Source organism: Sturnira hondurensis, unplaced genomic scaffold (genome assembly GCF_014824575.4).
Source record: "Sturnira hondurensis isolate 20B ecotype Veracruz unplaced genomic scaffold, ASM1482457v3 Scaffold0002597, whole genome shotgun sequence".
NCBI classification, from domain to species: Eukaryota; Metazoa; Chordata; class Mammalia; order Chiroptera; family Phyllostomidae; genus Sturnira; species Sturnira hondurensis.
Window position 1 is genome coordinate 5,264,915 of NW_028075228.1, and position 20,355 is coordinate 5,285,269.

A 20,355-nucleotide genomic window follows, 5' to 3' on the forward strand; every position below is an offset into this window, starting at 1 on the left:
GGCTCCGTGTGAGAATTAAAGGTGGTAATGTATCTACAGCAACTAGCAGGGGAGCCAAACAATAGATTTATTTCTAGAAAACCTAGGTTGACATTAGCAAGTAAACACTGAGCTTCCTGGCAGCCAAGGAAAGCAGGGTCATATTCGGACACTAATCCTCACCCCAAATCAGCACACCAGGAAGGAAGTGGGATGCATGAAATGCTAATAAGAGGTGAGGTGGTGCTCTTTAAGGGGTGACAGATATCACCACTGGGGACAACAGTTTCCATCCCAGGTGACAGGTACAGATGTGATCCTCACAGGACCGAGCCTCAAATCAACCATCATAATGTAAACCATAATGCAGCCAAAGCAATGCCGGCTGGGGTGTCGCCGCAGACGTCCGATCTACTAAAAAGAGGTCGGCGCTCTGCCCTGGACTGCCCTGCCCCAGTACTAACTTGACCCTCAGGTTTTCTACAGCCATGAAATGAATGAAGGTCTGAAGTGCATCCTTGGACTTCAAGCACCGGCTCTGGGTCTGGAAGGTTGGAGCCGGCTCTGCCTGCCACTTACCAGCTGTGTGACCTTAGCCAGGCCTGTTCCCCTCTGAACAGCCCTCTGTCTTCAGGATGCCACGGCTTTCCTCAGCCTGGGCACCCTTCCTCAGTCGCCCTCTTCCTCCTTCTTCTGGGACCTTGGCTCAGGTCCTCTCCATTCTCCCGTAACGCCACGCTGAGGACAGCCCCTCCCTCCCAGGGTAGCCAAGACGATGAGCTGAGATGTACCTTCAAAGCCCGTGGTGCAGAGCCTGGCCTGGAACCAGTTCCTGGTCAGTGGCCACACCGGTGCTTGAATGGAGGGACCTCAACCTCTCATTTAATGAACGTGAACGTGGCCGAGTGACATTAGTCTTCAGTGACTTGTGCTGCTCTGAGCAGCATGGGCTACAGGGGGTTCCATGTTTGCTGAAGAAGCCCCTTTCCACTGGCTCAGGGACCCCAGGTAACTGTGCAGGGACACCAGCCGAGGAGGCTGCCGGCCCCGAGCGCCTAGAGAGTTGCCCGTCTCCTGAGGAAGGTCTGGGCTTTACCTGGACACGGCAGAGGTGTGGACCAGCCACCGCATGCAGGTGAGCTGACTGAGACTTTTGTTGTTGTTAATTGAGATTAAATTCACGTAACATCAGTGTACCATTCGGTGGCATTTAGCACATTCACAGTGTTGTGTGACCCCCACCTCCATCTGGTTCCAAAACATTCTCATTGTCCCCAAGAAACGGCACACCCATCAGCAGTCACTCCCTCCTTCCTCTTCCACCAGCCCCTGGTGACCAAGAATCTTTGTTTCTGTCAATTGAACTATTCTGGACACTTTGTATGAATGGGATCATACACATGTGGTCCATGGTGTCTGTCTTCCTTCACTTAGAACAATGTTTCCAAGGCTCACTCATGCCGTTGCCTGTGTCAGAGCTCCATTCCTTTGTATGGCTGAGTCACATTCCATTGTCCGGATAGAGCACGTTGTATTTGTCCATCAGCTGATGGACATCCGGGTCGTTCCCATCTTTGGCTGTTGGGAATAGTGCTGCTCTGAATGTCTGCACATGTGCGTCAATGCATCTTTTCCATTCTTTGAGGCTCAGCACACACAGACGTACCCAGGAGTGGACTTGCCGAGCCATGCGGTAATGCTGCCTTTCACTGTCTGAGGACCCACGTGCATGGGGATGTTTATGCATCAGTCCGCAGCTGTTTCCCCCCACGCATCCATGCTGTGTGCCGCAGCAGTTAGGGCACAGGTTTGGGGGCAGAGAGCTCCGGGTCTGGGTGTGTGGTGCCACTTGCTGTGTGACCCCTGGTGAGTGACTTGCCCTCTCTGTGTCTCCATTTCCCCACCTGCTGATCACAGGATGGCACAGGTGGCACTGAGGGAGATGGTGCCTTCCAAGTGCCTGGCCCCATGCCCGGCGCCATAGTGTAAATTAAGTGGGTGCACTCGCACCTTTTAGGGTTGAAACTTGTTCTCTTCAGAGGCTGTTTCCACCCACTCAGAACTGAGGCGGCTCTAAGTTGCCCGTGGGCTGTGATCAGCAGAGATGCTACAGTGCGGGCAAGGGGGTGTGATGTGCGGCAGGACTGCAACTCTCCCAGCTGCCGTGTCCCTCTGGGGCACCCCAAAGAGCCTCAGCCCCCCGAGAATGGTACTTTTTAAATAGCTGAGCCGATTGGGACCGCACCAGCTTCAGGGTAGGGGGTGGGGGCAACTGCCACTAGCAGGACCCGGGCAAGTGGTGTTCTCAGTTCCTGATCTTCAAAGTAGGGGTCTTCTCCCCACTTTACAGACAAGGAAGAGAGGCCCTGAGAGGCTGGGTGCAAGGAAAGTTGGCTCAGAGATGCGCCGCTGGGACTTGAATCTGCCTCTTACTCTTCCCACAAGCCCATGTAGTTTTACTGGTTTTGTGTGAGCAGCCAGCATCAAGCCTTGTGAGGAGGTGGTTGGGAGTGGCGGGACCCTGGGCAGGAAGGACCTGCCTCACAGAGCAGGGTAGGCCGGGATCCAGGCGGCCAAAGGGGGCAGGATGGGCAGAGACCTCGGCCCATGTGATGGCTTTAGTAACAACCACATTTCACAGAGTAGCTACGCCAGGCTTGGAGCAGGTGGGAAAACGCACATCCTGTGGTCCTGCCTCCCTGTACAGGGCTCCCACTGTGCCTGGCTCACTGCTGCCCATCTCAGGGCCTGTCACCTTCCTTCCTCCTCCCCACACCTGTGCTGCTCTTCGTATCTGCCCCCACCTGCTCCCTCTCCAACCCCCGTCCCAGGGAAGGGACCCATGGTTCTCTCCGTTGTCCCTTAGGATTTCTGTGTGACATCCTTCCTGTTAAACGTGACAGGGAGACAGAAGCAGGGATGTCACAAAGGTTCCAGAACAGGATTTAAACGTTATTTCCAGGCTGGGGTCTCGGTGTCCTGTCTGGTGGGAAGAGCTCACAGACAGGTGTGCAAGGAAGAGGAGCTGTGCCCAGCCTTCTGGGAGGCGAGCTCTGGGACCTTGGCCTGTCCTTCCTGATACGAGTGGCTTTGTTTACCTGGGGTCCTTGGGCCAACTGGGACCAGTCCAACCTTCAGAGGGGCTGGAAGTCAAGGTCAGCCATGTCCGCATGACCAACCAAAATGAAAACTCCGGTCGTCAAAGCTCTGGTGAGCATCCCTGGTGTGCAGTGCTCTGTGCATTGGGTTGCCCATTAGTGCCGGGAGACACGGGTGCCTCTGTAGCACTCTACAGGGAGGGGACAGCTCCAGGCTGTGAACGGGTATGTCTGGGACCTGACCCATGTCACCTCCTGCCTCTACTCCCTTCTGCTGACTCCGGTCTGCACCTTCCGCTGCCATCATCTGTGACTGCACATATGGTGGCCTTGATGAGTCCTGTGAGTCCTTCTACTGGGTTATTATTAAAACAGGGTGGTCTTGGGGACCCTGAACTTGGAAACAGGCACAAAGTTATTTGTTAAAATATGTACCTCCTGGTTATCATCTCCACTTTACAGAGAAGAAAGCTGAGGCTCTGGGCAACCTGGTCCAGGTTTCGTGGCTAATTGGGGGCCCTGGATACCCCAACAACCTCACTCCCCCAGCAGGTAGCATCTGGAAAAAGGGAAGCAAACACACAGTGTGTGGCCGTTCCCAGCCGCAGTTTATTTGGCGCTTGTTGCTGCAGTGCTGGTGTGCCTAGCACAGCACTGGCTACGTGGGCTCTGCTGCCGCAGGGGACTCGGCACAGGCCTCAACCGGTTGGGCACTACGGGGTCTTGGCTCCTATCAGGTAGAGGAATATCAACAGGAGTGGAGGAGATGGAGGGAGAGGCAGGGCCTGCAGAGGGGGTGAGTCTTGCTGAGGCCAGAGCAGGCCTGTGCAGTGGGGGGCTGGGCATGCGTGGCCATTTGGGTGAGGCGAGGGGTGAGGGTGCTGGCTCCAGGAAGCCTCCCCATCCCTGCAGGCTCTGGCTTCAGCAGGGCCCCAGCGGCTCACACAATGGGGGTTGGGGGGCACTGGGGAAAGGGGTTCGCCTTCACATCAAACAGCGGGAAAATACATTCTTGTTTGGAAGTATATTGAAAAGACAGCACATGTACCAAAGTCTCTAGAAAAGAAGGGGCGTCCTTTAGAAGGGAGGGCAGGGTGCCGGGCTCATCTGCAGGGCGTGTGTTGGGGTCCATCAGTCTCGGCCTACAGTGCACCAGGCAGCTAGTGATGAGGCAGAAGAGAGAGAAAGTTGTTGGGGACCTGCAGCACCTCCCCCTTGTCCCATGGGGGCTGAACTGAGGGGCAGGGCAGACCCTGCACACACACCCCTCCGCCAACCAGGGCCCCTGGTGTGGAGCCTGCCTGGCTGCCTGCCAGTGAAGGGGAGGCTGCGTGGAGCAAGGCTTTGGGCTCTTTTGGGGGGTGCACAGGTGCTGCAAACCCCACGCCTGTGGAGGCGACGTCGGTCGGGCTGCCCTGGCCTGTGGGCCGCTTTCTGCGCCTTTGACCCAGATGCATCACACTGGGCTCGGGGCCCCACCCGGTGCTCTAGGCCTTCAGTCTCATCTGAGGTCGTTTTTGCGGTCACCCCTTTTGTTCTGAGGTTGTAGGGCCAAGTTATGTCTCCAGCCCCGTCCTTCCACTTTGGGACCTTGGGCGTTGGCTGGCACTCCTGCTCCTGGCCTCCTCCCCTCTAGGACCCTGCACAGGCCTGCTCTGCACACCTAGCACTGACGTGGAGCAATCCCTTGTGGACTATGATTCCTGGCTGCTAAGGGAACAGAATAAAGGGTCATGGGAAGATTCAGGCCTTGGCCTTCCTCCAACTCAGCATCGGGGCCTGGAGATGGCCACTGAGCCTGTGGGAACCAGGGACTGGTGGCATCAGCAGTGCTGGTCCGGGCCCCTCCCCACCTGCCCGCTACCTGGCACTGAGATCCTGGAGAGGGCCTCAGGCTGGCTCAGCGTGTCCACCTTGACGTGCCGGAAGGCCTTGCACACGGGGCTCTGCAGGTGCCTGCAACGCAGGGGGCACCAGTGAACCCTTGGGGCTGGGCCAGGGAGCCTCTGGGACAGGCGCTGGGACTGTGGTCCAATTCTAATCCTGGCTCTGCCTGGGATGGGGGCCTAAACCCCCATCAGCCAATCTCAGGGCTCAGAGCCGTCACGTGAAGAGAAGATGGTCAGGCCCCAGGAGAATCAGGCCCCGGGAGGCCAATTGCTGGGGCCCCCCAAAGTGCACAGTAGGTTTGGGGGGAATAAGAGCTTGTTTCTTGCCTCCCCATTAGTGTCCTTCATGAGATAAATTTTCTGGTTTTTATCCTGTGCGGCAGCAGTTTTCAAACAGGAATGGCCTTAGCTTCAGATCCCAGGGCCAGGAACCTGGATTCGAAGCCCAGCTGAGTGGGAGGAGGGAGGGTGCACCCCATGCTGAGAAATGCTTCCTCACACTGGCTCAAGGGCCCGCTTCGGCCAATGAGGCCAGCATTCTGGGTCACGGATGCTGCTGGAACCTGGGCTCATCATTCCCCTCCCTCCTCTTCCCCCTTCATCCTCTCCCACACTCTCTGGGACAAGGGCCAGGGAGCCAGGCAGCCCCGCCTCCCTGTGCCCTCCTATCACCCAACCGACCGCTGCAGGCCTGGGGCTAGCACACACGGTGGGACGTACCTCTTCCACTCCTCCTCGGTCTCCCAGAACTCATAGACCACAAAGGTGAAGCCGTCTGCCAGCCTCCCAGCGGCAATGCTGCATGGGGAGAGGAGAGGTTGGATCAGTGGACTAGCCTGTGCCGCCCGGGGCCTGCCTCTCGAACTGTGAGCCTGGCAGAGGCTGGGGCACCCAGGGCTGTTCCAGGACAGGCAACCAGTTTGTCACCAGCCCAAGGCCATGGCCCGTAATGCCGCTGCCTTTCTGATGGAAGCAACCCACAGCTTCCCAGACCAGCCACAGAATCCAGTTGGTTCAGCATGTACCCCACCACCCAGAGCAAGGCCCAGCCCCAGATCATGGCCAATGTGTGTTTGTTGAATGAATTATAATGAAATGTCATTTTAAAGGCCTAATATTCATTTTCTCCTGTCACGCTCTCTTTGACAACCATCACTTCATTTACTCCTTGAAACAATCCAGGGAGTCAGAATTGGCTCACTGAGGCTGGGGGAGGGCCCTGCCCTGGGTGGGTGGTCCTGCAGGTCCCAGGTCACTCCTGTGTTACCTGTGTGACATGTCAGCGGCAGGCCACTCACCTTGATTTAAACAGGACTGGTGCTACCTGGACCCCGAGACAAGGCAAGGGGGTGTTTCCAAGAATGTGGCAGGCCTGTGGGGACTGAGGGCTGACCTCCAAGAGTAGGTCATCTGTAACACTGCCCCTCTGGCCTCTCGCCCACGCTCCCGGCCTCGGCTGCTTCTCTTTTCAGGAGCTCAGCAGAACAGAGCCCCTGAGACTACCTTGGGGGGAGAGCTCTGCCATGGGTGGGGGCTGCTCTGTGATTACAGGCAACTCCAGGTTTTGCCACCAGGCTAGAAGCAGGGAAACAAGGCTGCTAATAGCATCATTAGTTCATTACGCTCTAGATGAAATTACAGGCAGAGCTGTGGGCTGGTAATTCGATGAGAGGATGGGGGGCCGGGGCCGCGAGCCGCCCACTGATCAGATACAGCCATGGCTCTTTGCCAGAGTCAGAAGGGGCTGCTTAGGGGCCCTTCTCTGCGACAAAGGTCACTGGAGCGATTTGGTACCTCTAAGTGTGGTAACTGCAGAAGATGAAAGCAATCACGGTGATTGAATTTGCTCAGCTGATGAGGCACTGACTTTTTTTTTTTTTTGCAGCGGGTGCCTCTGGGAAAGAAGACACAGCAGACAGGCATGGGGTAGGTAGAGGGAGGACGTAGTATGAAGCCCTACTGTGTGCTGCCCGTGTGCAGAGGTGGGGTGGCAAGGCCCCTCACACTCTACCCACCCAGCCCTGCCCACCCCCACAGTGTCTACACCGCCACTGTGGCTTTCAGAGCCATCTGCATGCCCACCACTCCCAGCCCACCCTCTTCCAGGACCTCTGCACTCCTGTGTCTGTGCCTTGCCTGGTGTGCATATTTAATGTAGCCCAGACGGCCTTTGTGACTCCTGTGCACCAACATGTTTGACCGCCCCGAATCCTAGGTCAGTACACGGCACCAGCTTCTGTCCGGTTTCCCAAGCCAGGACAGCTCAGATTCCAGATGCCTTATCTCCTCCTCCCACACCCCTTCTCCCGCCACCAGCAAGTCCGGTCGGATACACACTCCAAGACAGATCTCTGCTCTAACCATGTCTCACCGAGGGTGGGCCCCTCCCCAGGTGGCGGCAGGGCCTCTCTCCCTCTGGCCACTCTGCTGCACCCGGCTCCCACCCAGCCCTCCTGCACACAAAGGAGACCAGACCCTGTCTCCCTCCTGCCTGCAGCATCTGCAGTAGGGTCCCCTGCACTCCAAACACGCAGGGCAGAGACCAGTGGGTCCAGCCCGCTGGCCCTGGCATCACCCCTGTCCTGCCCCGAAGGCCCTTACTCAGATTCTGCAGTCTGGGTCCTCAGGGCTCAGTGACAGGCAGCCTCTTCCCTCCCCACAGCCCCTTCCTTCTCTGGAAGCGCCCTGCTTCCTGGCCCCCACAGCACCTACCACCCTTCAGAATCATCCCTTTGTCTGCTCCTCTCCCACCGCCTACAGTAAAGTTTCGGCAAGAGCAGCCACCTGACTCACAGCTGGATCCTCAGGGCCCAGCCCCCAGGAAGAGGGTGAAGGCACACAAGCTCCCAAGGTGGAAAAAGCCACCTGGAGAGAGAATTGAGGCAGAGAACGGCGGGCGCAGAGGCCTCGGCTACTGTCCTGAGCACGGACGGGAGGGGAGAGGATCTGGCAGCTTGTGCCTACAGCCCTTGGAGACCACCCTCAGTGAGGGTGAGGGCTGTCATCTTTTGTGACCCGATATGGTGGGGCCAGAGCCACCTGGTTTGGCTTTTCCAAGAAGCAATGCAGGCCTCATTAGCTGGGACCAGAGGGTGAGACACCGAGGGGCAGCCGCACAGCACAGTAAGAGCAGCAGCTGATACTGAGCAAGCTCTGTGCTCCAGGCACCGGCCTACACCCTTTACATCTGTCTTCCATTTATGGCTCCGGCAACCCCTGGGAGGAGGTCCAGTCGGTGGTCCCACTCCACAGGTGGGCAACCTGGAAGACGTCACTCGCCATGTTTGCTCAGTGGGAAGAGCCTGCCCTAGTACTTGAACTCCGCTTTCCTAACTGCCCTTGCTAGGTGCTTCCCTGAGGTAGCTGGTTGTCCTTGGGGGTGGTCCTGCCCTGCCCGCCACCCCCAGGCGGAGTTCCCAACCACCATCCAGCCCCACAACTACTCACTGGAAGCAGTTCCTGGCTCCGGCGGTGCCCCGCAGGTACTGGCGCAGGGAGTCTAGGAACTCGCTCAACTGCTCAGGGCACACGGCCATCTCCTGCCGGACGAGCTGCAGATGCTGTGGGGCCATGTGGGGTGGGGGGTGGGTGAGCCCCTGCCAGTTCCCTGACAGCGCCCTCCCCTGCATGACCCCCACTCCTGTGGGTAGAGCCCAAGACTCAGGCTCCCTGAACCTCCCACCAGAGAGGACAGGACAATTTGGTCAAAATAAACAAAAGCCCGTGTGCACACATTTTTCATTCTTACACAGGAACGTTGGCTAAAGAGTAAGATGTTAAGAAGGCAAATGCAGGCAGCAGCCCTACAAATGCCGGAAAACAGACAAGGGTGTTTAAAGAGGCTGTATGGGGTCCAGAGCTGCCTGCAAGGCGTCAGGTCTGAGACGCAACAAAGCCAGTGACCAGGGAAGCTTATTTCTGATTGCATGCTGTGATGTCATCATCTTGTTGACCACTTTGTTCCAGGCCAAATCTTTTTTTTGATCAAAGCCCTGGTGTTTCAAAGAACACCCGTAGAAGGGGAGGGTGACCAATTACTGGGGCCCCATCTCCCCATATGGTGGTCCCTGGGGGTGGGGTGGCAGGGTCATTGAGCCACCTGCATTTTGAGTCCTGGGCTCAGGCAGGGATGAGGCCACAAGAGGAGAAGCGAAGCCTCAGGGGAGGAGCCCTCACCATGTTGGTGCCTTCCTCATCTGCAAGGCGCTGCTGCAGGTCAAACCAGAGGGTCTGGAACAACAAAGCAGGAAGTGATGCTGGAGACAAAGGCCGCCTCCATCTGAGAGGCCTCCAGGACCACCACAATGACCCCAGAGCACCCGGGGCCAGCACAGAGCTCCAGCCCCTCTGGGCCAGGGTCCCAGGGAGTTCCCCAAGCTAGAGGGAGCTCCCAGGGGCCAGGCCTCACTGGACAGGGCTCAGCCCACCCTCCATGCACAGTGCTGGCTCAGAGGGGACCCAGGAAGCCAGGCTGGGAGGCCAACCATATCGGAAGTGGTGGGGATCCCTTCTGGCCCTGGCATCTGGGGGCACTGGGAGCCATAGAGATCAAGCAGACCTACTGCAGAAGCCATGAAGGAAGCTCTCTGTTTTGGGGGCAGGTGACGACGGGCAGGCAGCAATTGGGACACAAGAGTCCTGAATCCAAGATGCTGGTCCTTTACTATAACGGCCGGCAACAGCCCTGTGATTGCACATCAACTTACAAATCACTTCAGTCTCAACCCCTGTGCCCTTAAATCTAATGGTCTGAATGGGGTGTCTGTTTTCCCTGGCCTTCCACAGGCCCTGGGCTAAATGCTTTACAGATACACCTTAGTTAACTTCCAAGACTCCCTGAGGTAGGTGTGTTCCGCTGTAAGCTCCAGGGAGCAGGGACCCCTGCACGATGTTTACAGCCACAGGTTGGTGTCCAGAACAGGGCCCAGGATCTCACGAATGCTAAGTGGGCACCACTTTAGCAGGGAACCCTGGGTTCCAAAGGCCACAAAAGGAGCCTGGCTTTCACCCGGGGGCTTCTCTCCTCCCGACACAGAATCCTGGTTCTTCCCACTCTAACGTGGAGAGTCCCCCTGTAAATGCCACCTCCGTGTCCAGCCCTATCTGTCTTTCCTGAGGACAGCCTGGGTCTCTGCTGCAATCACGCACCCAGGTCTTTCTGCTCCCACAGACCATGTGTATGGCCCACTGGCTTGTTTTTAAGGCAAACAGCCTGGCAGATGTGTACTGGCCTGTGATCTGTGCAATCACCCCCTTGAAATTCTTGAACAAGGGGCCCTGCATGCTCATTTTGCACTAGACCCTGTAAATTACACAGCTGGTCCTGGAGAGGATTTCTAGGACACCCAGTGTATACCTGCTTTGTCGGTAAAGAGCCAAGGTGTGTTTGCCAGAGGCAAGTCTGTTACCATTGTTTTACAACCCTGTAGGTGGTCTCCTAGAGAGCAGGGGTTGTAACTGGGTCCCTTGGCTTCTTCTGGCTGGCAGGGCCACAGGATGATGTGGATGAGGGGAAGATGGGCGAGTCACAGTCGTACCCTCGTACCTGCTCCCAGCCTGGCAGCCCCAGAACTCCATCCTCCAGCCCCAGGCAGAGCCAGGAGTGGCTCAGGTTGGCCTTTGGGGGGCGGGGCCCGGAGCCAGCCCTGGATTGGGCCAATCAAAGGCCGGCGAGTAGGGCCCCCGCCCCATCTCCAGGATGCCCAGGTGCTCACAGTTGCCAGCCAGCCGGTTGTTAGGGCGACCAGAGCGCTAAAAATAAGCTTCAAAGAGCCTCCCTCTGCAGGCTCCGGTGGAGTTGTTATGACAACCGGGCCATTGGGTCCAGGAACTGCTCCACCCAGCAGCGGCTCTCATAAGGGGCGATCCCACCTTGGCCTCAGCCCTGCAGGAGGGATCACTGCCGCTTCCCTCCAAGTACCACGCGCCCACCCCACCCGCTGCCAGGCCCCATCAAAGACCTCAGAGCCAACCCCCAAACCCATCGAAGTACTTTTTTTTTTGCCCTTTTGCAAAAGAGGTAAGAAATTCAGAAAAGTCAGAGAAGTGTGAAATTGCTGCAACTCAGGGCTCGGAGATACTTGGTTTATGGAGGGATACAGATGTGGCACATACATCTGTATAGTTTTTGGCACCAGAATGTCTAATAATACTTGCTAACATTGCCAATGTTAAATGCTTACTTCACAGCAGGCTCTGTGCTAAGCCATTAAGACATTGTTTTATTTATTCCTCACAACCACCCTTGGAGCAGTAACAGTCCCTGTTTTCCCCTCTATTGTTAACGAGAAGCATCTTGAGGCTCAGGGAGGGTAAGTCACTGGCCCAAGGTCACACAGCTGTTAACGGTATGGCCAGGATTCAAAGAGGGCAGCCTGATGGTAACTGGTTTTCTTTCTTTCAAGAAATCATCATTGTTATGGGCTGAGTTGTGTTTTCCCCCAACTGAAGGACCAACCCCCAGTACTCCAGAATACGACTACCTTTGGCCTTTGAAGAAGTATTTAAGTTAAAATGAGGTCCCAGGAGCGGGCCCTAATCCCATATGCCTGGTGGCCTTCTAAGAAGAGATTGGGACAGACACACGGAGGGAACCCCACGTGAGGACACAGGGAGAAGACGGCTGTCTGCGAGCCAAGGGGAGAGGGCTCAGAAGGAAGCGGCCCCGCCCACACCCCATCTCAGCCGGCCAGCCTGGAGCTGGGAGGGAATGGATGTCGATTAGCCCTGGCCTGTGTATGCTAAGTGGTGATGGCAGCCCTGGGAAACAGACAGGGCCTTACTGTGGGTACCTACTGAGTCACGAGCTGTCCCAGAAAACATGCTTCTGTACAGGCTGGGTCATTTTCTATTACTTGTGGATGTGCCACATCATAGTTCAAAGGTTGTGTATCACAGTTCAAAGGGTGCTGGTGACTCAGGCTGTGAGTCGCCTCTCCTGGAGGTCACCATCCCTCCTCACCACCATGCCATGTCTTAGCTCTCTAGCCCAGGCCCCTTCAAGCTTCTTGAAGCTCTGTCCCCTTGCCTCCCACAATCTTGCTGACTACCATCTGCTCCTTGAGACACCCTCCCTGGCTACTTGCCCATCTCTCCAGGGCCCCGTCTTCCCCCAGGCAGCCTATAAAAGGGATGTAGTTCCGGGGTCTGTCCAGGTCATGCCCTTTCCCACACTCCACTGTGGGATGCCTTTCCAAGGCTCCCCGACTTCTGTCCCAAACTCCTGGCCTATCGGCCCTCCCTGGGGGCTAGGACTGTGGAGGGGAGAAGGTGGGGCTCAGTGACCTTACCTTGGTCTCCAGCCGTCCTATCAGCTCTGCCAGACGGCTGATCTGGGCTTCCAGGCCCTCCTCCTTGGGCTCTGAGGTAACTGGGAAACAGGAACAGAGACCTTGATGTTGGGCAGGCCCGGGCCTCTGGGATGGGAGCTCTCAGCCTCCCCAGAGGCTGAGCCCTGCCCTCACCCTCCGTTCTAGTCCCACTTGAAGGCCCAGAATTGTCAGAATTCCCTCCAGGACCCCCACCCAATGCCCCCGAGCCCAGGCCACCACAAGCTCTTACCAGAAGGCAGGCTCTTCTCTTGTTCCGTGGCCATGAGTTTGTGGCTGGGGGCGTAGGGGGCAGTGGGGCTCCCATACCAGTTCTGCACCACACCAGGGCCGGGCTTGCTGTGGTTCTGGCTGCAGTGGGAGTAGGAGACACGCACACCATGAGGGAGGCCATAGCGCCCTCTTTGGGCAGCTCTGACCGCTGTTAAGCACCCACTCTGCACTGAAACACGCTCGGTTTACTCCATGGAGCCCATCCCTGTGAAGGCCGAGACCACACAGCCAGCGGGGCAGAGTGAGACAGGGACTCGGCCCATGTCCTGTTCCCCGGAGGTTCGGTTCCAGGCCCCTGCCCCCACCGAATGGCTCACAGCGTGCCCCCTCCCTGGCTGCCTCACTAGGAGTCAGTTTAGTGCCCTGTGGGGGTGGGGGGTGGGGAGGGCTGGGTTTGCACCCTCTCGGGAATAGGGAGTCTAAAGACATAGTCCAGAGTAGGCACATGAGAAGACAGTGAAACCTGTGATTCTGACCTCGGCCAGGTTCCAGAGAGGAGGGCCGGGCCTGATGGCCTGACCCCAACCCCACCATGCACACTGCCGTGCTCACACGTGCATGGCCCCCGACAGGCACATGCAGCTCACCGAGCACTGTGCCTGGCACAACAGCAGGGACTCAACCAATGCTCAGTGAATGTCTGAACACCTCGTGCAAAGAGATGCTGGAAAACGCACCATAAACATACAAATACACACTGACATGTGTGCCTACATACAACACACACATGCCTATGTGCACTCGGGCAGAACTGCCTTGTGTGTTCTGGAATTTGTGAACCTGAAAGCTCACAACTCCCCCCGTGCAGACGGCGAACCCAGCTGCCCTACAGTACCAGGAGGGCGTGGAGTCTTTGCGGTGTCAATCCTGGTGGCTCTACAAACCAGCAGCAAATTTAAAGTGACCATGACCTGGGGCAATGGGAGTCCCTGGGGCAGCGGGGTTGGATCCACTGCTTGTGCCTGGAAGACAATATCCTCAGGGCCTGGGGACAGAATGGCCTAAGGGGACTTGCAGCCCAGGGGAGCTGAGACAGCTGAGATTTGGGGCTGCCTGAGGTGGGAGTGAGTGTGGAGCAGACATGTCTCCCCCTGCCACCAGCCTCCCAAAGCAAGGTCCCAGTGTGGGGGTGGACACGCCATAGAACTAGGAAAGCGTAGGAAATCGGCTACGAAAATCATGCGGCCGTCTTATCTGTTCTACTGCAGGATAAAAATGGCAAGTTTTGAATCAGGATAGTGATAAAAAAGGAAGGCAATCTGCCAGCTTCCAGAGCTGTGGTGAACTTTGGGGACCCTCAGAATCACAAGACTGATCACAGATACACAGCTCTGGGCTCTACCCCCAGGGATACAATTCAGGCGGCAGAGCTGGGGGCACCCAGGGACCTGCCTTTCCCATTTCCCAGGGATTTGGCCGCAGGTGCTCAGAATGGTATCATCCAGGGGCTGTGCAGCCACATGTGACTGTGACCAAGCCCCTCAGCAACTGAAAACACACACTCCCACCCCCACCCCACTGCAACCGGCACCCTGCCATGCCTCTGCCCGGGAAACCTGTGGCCACACACGGAAACTCAAACATCAGTAATGCTTGGCCCGGACACGTGGCTCTAGCTCCTGTCTATCTTTATTTCCCTCCTGCACCAGGCACATCAGATGTTCTGGAAAGAACAGGCAAGAAGAAGTTGGTGTCATCCCAGAACAGTAAATGCGAGGGCTCGTGGCCCCCCAGAGCTGGCACTGCTGAGCCAGAATTATCCCTGCCTAGACACAAGGCTCGCCACCTCCACAGTGTCCCCACAGAGGGGGGACCCCAGAAGCTGTTCCGTGGCTTCAAGGGCACTCAAACAAGGCCTTCACACTAAATAACACCGTAAGAAAATCGCTCCAATTCACTTCTCTTCAACCTTTGGAGAAGGTCTGACTTGCTGTTGCTCTGCCTGCGATGCCTTGGTCCGGAGTCCCGTCTCTGTCCCACAAGGAGGGAGTGGCCACAGGACCCCCGCCGACAGCAGGGGCCGGGTTTTACAGTGACTTCGTTCACAGCCCATGATGCTTGTTTTCCAGTTGTGGTAACCACACACAGTTTCCAAAACTCATGGCCAGTTTTCAAAAGTAAGTCAAGCAACAGAATAGGTAAAAAATAATGTGTGTGGTGTGGGGGCGTGGCAAACTGACTAGAGTCTAGGAAATAGCGGTAACTGCTCTATGTGCTGTAGGTCGTGCCGCCTGCACCCCGCGTGTTCTTCTAAGTGGACATCACCTCGCTCAGTCCTCACAGGCACTGAGGAGGTAGGTACAGAGCTGTCTCCACTTCACAAGTGGAAGCACAGAGAGGGCAGCAGCTTGCCCACAGCCACCCAGCTCCCAGGCACAGAGATACCCCTGCCCCAAGCAGTAGGTTGGCACGTGTACGTGAGCAGCGTGCCCCCATGTGACCCTGCGAGGTGTCCCGGACGCACCGGATCTGGCTTGTCTGCTCTTCAATGGCCTCCACTGCACTCTCCACAGAGCTCAGCAGCGACTGGATCTGATTGGCTGTCTCCTTCAGGAGGAAGCGGGTCACGAACTGGTCCACGTTGCTCCCACCCTCGTACACCTGTGGGGGGGGGGGAAGAGTTGGGGAGGAAACTCGGGTGTGGGGTCAGGCAGAGTTGGGGGAACACCTGAGGTCTGTGGGAAGGGGCCCAATCTGCTACTTCCCATGGATTCAGGGACCAAGGTCTGAACCCTGACGTCACCGATTACCGCCTTGGGGACCTCTATGGCCAGACCAGCAGTCACTGCGGCGTCTACCTTTAGAAGTCACAGTGAAGATTAAATGACAAAATACCTATACAAGTAAAATGCTCAGCACAGTGCCTGTCACGTGGCAAATTAATAAACAGCAGCTGCTATGATAAAGATGATGGTGGTAATGATAGTAAAGATGGTGACGGGGTGACAGTGAAGACAGTGACATGATGGAGGTGGTGATGATGCTGACGCAGATGGTGGTGGTCACGGGGGCTATGATGAAGTGATGATGATGGTGGTGGGGGTGGCAATCAGTGGGGCTGTTCCTGAGGGGCCTGTAGCCAGGGGTAAAGTATTCAGGGGGATGCACAACCTCCCTTCCCCCTTCCTCCTCCAGGGAGGACTTCGGGCTCCTGGGCCTTCCTATCTGCTGCTCAGAAAAATGAGAGGGAAGGAAAGGCAGCTGAGAGCTTGCACTACTCCCCAAGGAAAGTGCGTGAGACCCAGCGCTCAGGGGGAGGGGCCAGAGGGGGAGCTGGGGGAAACGGGGAGAGCAGAGGCCACGAGGAGAGGACTCTGGGAAAAGATGGCTGCAGAGGGATTTCTATAAGTTTTGCTCTGGAGACCTGAGACAGAATTTCCCCTTTTGTTAAGAGACTGCAGCAAAGACATTTCTTCAGGTTTCTGGAGCTGGCGGAGTCTCTCTTGGCTGCACAAGGCTTCACAGTGGAAGAGAGAGGGCTCTGGTTCAGCCAGGGCCCTGGAGGAGGATGGCGATCAAAATGACGTGGTGTTGGGAGATGCTGGCCCCAAACCCTGCGCTGCTCTCCTGCCCCCGCCCGCCAGGCCTGACCTTCCACAGCCACCTGCCCTGGGGAATTCTGGAATTCTGCCCAGTCTCTGGCGAGGCAAGGGAACGCAGGGCTCTCAAGGAAAGCAAATTAAACAATCCATCACTCTGACTGGGAATTAATTAGAAATAATTACACTACGGGAAACATGGCTAGACAGAGAAATAGAGACAGGGGCAGGGAGCGGGGACAGAGGGGTGGGGTGCAGAGAAGTTAAAGGCGGGGAGCACACAGATGAGGCCCTGTGGAAGTGGCTGCGTTGGGCCGACCACCAGACCAGGCGTGCTGGGGAGAGAACAAATCTGTGAGTTCCTGGGAGCCCGACACACTGCCAGGTCAACTACCCTTCCCTGCAGACGAGTGAACTCACATGCAATCCGGTGGCCAATGGGCTCTGGACAAACAATGGCCAAAAATGAAGAAGATCCTTGGTGATGAAAAAAACATTAAACACAAAGAGAAAGGCTGCTGGAGGCCACCAAGCAGGAAGGTGAGCTCAAGTAAGTGGGTTAAAAGTGCCCGGGTCAGTGAGTGAGGGTATGTCTGGTCAGGGGTCAGTGAATGTAGCTGGTTAGTTAACTTCCAGAAAGACAAGTTATATTCAAAGGAGTCAAAATGCAGCTTTTACAGATTTCTCTTCCACCACCATCACTGCCTCAGCTAAAACCAGCTCCTCAGGTTCCAGAGGAAAAGGATCAGATCTAGGAATTCCGCGTCTCATGGACAAACCACCCATTTGCAGTAACTTGGAGACATTCAGAAATCTGCAAGTCTATGAAACTTTCCCAGATGAGCACCATTCCTGCAAAGGATGCCTAGGAATTTCTCCCCAACTGCCTAGGGTGAGTCAGAGGGATTCCTGAACAGGAAAGTTGTGAAGCCTCAGTGATCGATGATGGCCCATGGGAAGCACCGAGGGTGCAGAGGTCAGGAAATAAAAAACATTAATCACTAATCGTTAAATTCTAACTACACCAGATTAAATCAATAAAGAGTGTGGAAGTATGGAAAAATAACCGAAATTCTCAAAAATCTCTTTAATTCCACAAAGGGGAATAGGAAGTATTTGTATTTGCTGGGTTTAAAAACAGAATTATGAATGTTAACAACGTATGTCTTAGAAGTCACTAGTGAAATGAAAACTAGAATGTTCATCTTCGAAATTACGATCAGTGCTATAAACCAAACCGACCACCAGAGGCTAGACAGACTGTCCAAGAGAGGAAGCACGAGCCCCTGGGGAGCATGAAGGTAACACCAGCAGTCGGGCCAGACCACACAGACCATGGCAATAAGGGAACGTGGCCTGGACCCCCCATGGAGACACCCAGCCGGAGGCTCCTGCAAACCAGAGAACTGACGAAGAAGTGTCTGCAGATTCCACAGCCACATTTGACCAGACGAGCAGGGTGAGATGCGATGCCACTCTCAAGGTAGAACGTGAACGAGAAGGTGTTACGCTCGACGGGAGAGAATGTAATGACGAAAGGCACAGTGCGTCGTAACAAGGACCTGACAGTGATACATCTTCATGTGTGTGTGTGGGGGGGAGGGTATCGCTAAACACAGCTCAGAGGGTCTAGATGGGCACAGCTGATGGTAAAGTGATTCCGCTTCCTATCGGAGACCTGGCGCTGCTCATATTCTTTGACCCAGTAATTTCCCACTTTCGACAATGTCTCGTCTCTTTAAGAAATAATGCAAAATACAGACACATATTTATGACCGGGCATTGTTCAATAGCAAAAATCTGGAAATCTAATATGCCCAATGAAAGAGGAATAGGAAGTAAACTTAAACCGTATTATTTAAATTGATACTTCTGAACAGTTTTAAGGGGAAAAAGGTTAAAAATCTTAGGGGAAAAAAAGCAGAAAACAAATTTTTGGTCACAGAACAATATTGAATATATTTTAAAAAATACACATGGAAAAAAGGCTCAAAGCTGGTAAACTAAAATGCAAATAGTAGTTAGGGACAGTGGGAATTAGAAGTGATTTGAAATTTCTCTTTACACTTTTCTCTACTTCCTGAAATTTACATGTTGAATACATATCACTTAAATAATAAAAATATTATACCAAAGGTTTATAGTTATCAAGCTACATGGCTAAAAAATAAGGAAAAAACATTAAAAACATAAATTGCAAACCACAATGTAGTGTGAGAAATTAGCTCATCACTGTCCCACAGGACAGATAAATTAAACAAAAATGCGAAAGACATTGTGAGGAAAAAGTGTGGAAGTCTTTAAAACGGGCTAAGAAGATTACTGGGTTTCCTGTCTAGTACACCCTTCTGGGTTATCCACATCTTCCTCGTGTTGGAGCTCCTTTTAAAACTTGAAGACATAAAAAAATTGAAAACGATGCAAATACTTCCCATCCATAGAAATGCATCTGAACTGTGTTGGGCAGCCCACGACGGATCGCGCCCTGTGGACAGAGTGTCTGCTCACAGATGCCTGACACTCTCCTGGTTGCCTGCACGCACGGTGTGGGTACCCTGGATGCCCCTTGGCGCCAGGTGCGACATCTTACCAGTTCAGATGCAGCATCTTATGGGTTCTCACATTAATGAGTGAGTTAAAGGAGATTGCGGATATATATGCATTTTACATTTGTCCAAGAGACACGGTTTACCTTTTTGCAAAGTTGTCTTTTAATAGCATAGGTTTCACAACAATGAAATAGTATTTTTAAATTTTATATTCTGAAAATACGGTCCGCATCTTCTCAAGCATCCATGAGATACTTATAAAAATAAATCAGATAATATGTCATAAAGAAATCACAACACATTAAAAAAAAATAGAGTGGGAGCCTGACTGGGCACTCAGGTTCACCCTAGTAGCATGACCTAAGGAATGACCAAGGGCACAGAGTGTCAGAGAGTAACGTTAAAATCTGTGGTAGTAGAGAATGTATCATTCAAAGGCAAAATGTGTAAATTAAAACTTTATTATAAAAAACGTAAGCATTCTAGTTCACACGTGAAAAAAGAATAGCAACAACAACAAACCTGAGGAAACAGGAGGAAGAAAATAGTAAGGATAAAAACTAGAAATACAGAGGAAACATTGTGAAATTTAAATAAATGTATCGGGAGCTTGATATTAGAACAAGTAAAACTCTGTCAAATATAAGTTTTTAAAATATAGCAAAAGAAGTCCTGGCTGGTGTAGCTCAGTGGATTGAGCGTGGGACTGTGAATCAGAGTATTGTGGTTCAATTCCCAGTCAGGGCACATGCTGGGTTGTGGGTCAGTTCCCAGCAGGGGGCGCATGAGCAGCAACCATACATTGATATTTCTCTCCCTCTCTCCTTCCCTTCCCCTCTAAAGATAAATAAATAAAAATCTTAAAAAAATATTTTAAAAAATATAGCAAAAGAGTACAAAAATTAAAACAAGAACTGAGCTACAAGAAATGTTTTATTGAACTTAATGTGCTTTAAGTGCCTATTTTGTATTGTTTTAATTTTTAAAAAATCCTAAGACCATACAATATATAATTGATCATAAAACTGATCATGTCCATGATCGTTTTTAAAAAACTGCACTAAAATGGACAAAAAAGTAAAAAAATTTAACTAAAACTAGGATTGACCTTAAAATAACTATTAAAATAATCTCCTCCCATTTGATACCTCGACCCAACCTGCACAGATAAATTCCTTCTATTTTTGAACAGAAAAGTCATCCTGTTAGAGAAATTAATTCACGCCCAGAAAATATTCAATGCCACCTACAATTCATTCCCAAACCGTCATTGATTTTCTGCGCCTGATCTGAGACAGAGATAAATGCTCAGCCAGTGACGAGGACTCAGCAACATGATGAAAGAATAATGCCCCAGTTAGGGCTTATCACAGCGAGCTAAGGGCTGTTCAATGGGAGTGAATCTAATAATAGAATCCACCCCATCCATAGCTTCAGAAAGCTCATAGGATTGTTTTACAAAGACCCAAAAGGCATTTGGAAAAAATTCACTACCACCATCAAAGACAAAATTTAACAAAGGGAATGCAAAAATAATTTTTTGAGCAGGCTGAAGTGGATCCTAAATTAAGAGCTGGCACTAATATTGTAATTAGTGGAGAAATACTAGAGAGATGCACTTGGAAATCAGAGGCAGAACAGGGATGCCTGGCCTAGCACCACGGCAGTGTTTAGGATCTGGGGGAGGGGCAAGAGGGCCC

At 53.6% G+C, this 20,355-nt stretch overlaps 2 protein-coding genes across 3 annotated transcripts in view; one reads left to right on the top strand and one right to left on the bottom strand.

Annotated features, from left to right (window-relative positions):
* The window catches only part of SLC38A8 (solute carrier family 38 member 8), a 30,846-nt gene extending 27,156 nt beyond the window's left edge, over window positions 1–3,690 (top strand). The window contains exon 11 of the mRNA XM_037040305.1: window positions 1,625–3,690. Within this exon, the coding sequence (XP_036896200.1) occupies window positions 1,625–1,676 (52 nt within the window). The 3' untranslated portion in view covers window positions 1,677–3,690. The remainder of the gene's footprint in view (window positions 1–1,624) is intronic.
* A 278-nt stretch (window positions 3,691–3,968) lies between these two features.
* The window catches only part of NECAB2 (N-terminal EF-hand calcium binding protein 2), a 29,074-nt gene continuing 12,687 nt past the window's right edge, over window positions 3,969–20,355 (bottom strand). Inside the window, exons 6-13 of one of the 2 annotated variants that reach the window (XM_037040310.1) lie at window positions 15,032–15,168; window positions 12,527–12,645; window positions 12,256–12,335; window positions 9,143–9,196; window positions 8,414–8,526; window positions 5,687–5,764; window positions 4,942–5,033; window positions 3,969–4,237 (exon numbers count right to left, since the gene is read on the bottom strand). In XM_037040310.1, the coding sequence (XP_036896205.1) occupies window positions 4,209–4,237; window positions 4,942–5,033; window positions 5,687–5,764; window positions 8,414–8,526; window positions 9,143–9,196; window positions 12,256–12,335; window positions 12,527–12,645; window positions 15,032–15,168 (702 nt within the window). In that variant the 3' untranslated portion in view covers window positions 3,969–4,208. Of the gene's footprint in view, window positions 4,238–4,466; window positions 5,034–5,686; window positions 5,765–8,413; window positions 8,527–9,142; window positions 9,197–12,255; window positions 12,336–12,526; window positions 12,646–15,031; window positions 15,169–20,355 lie in introns of those variants that run through there. The other variant, XM_037040309.1, reaches the window with a different exon arrangement.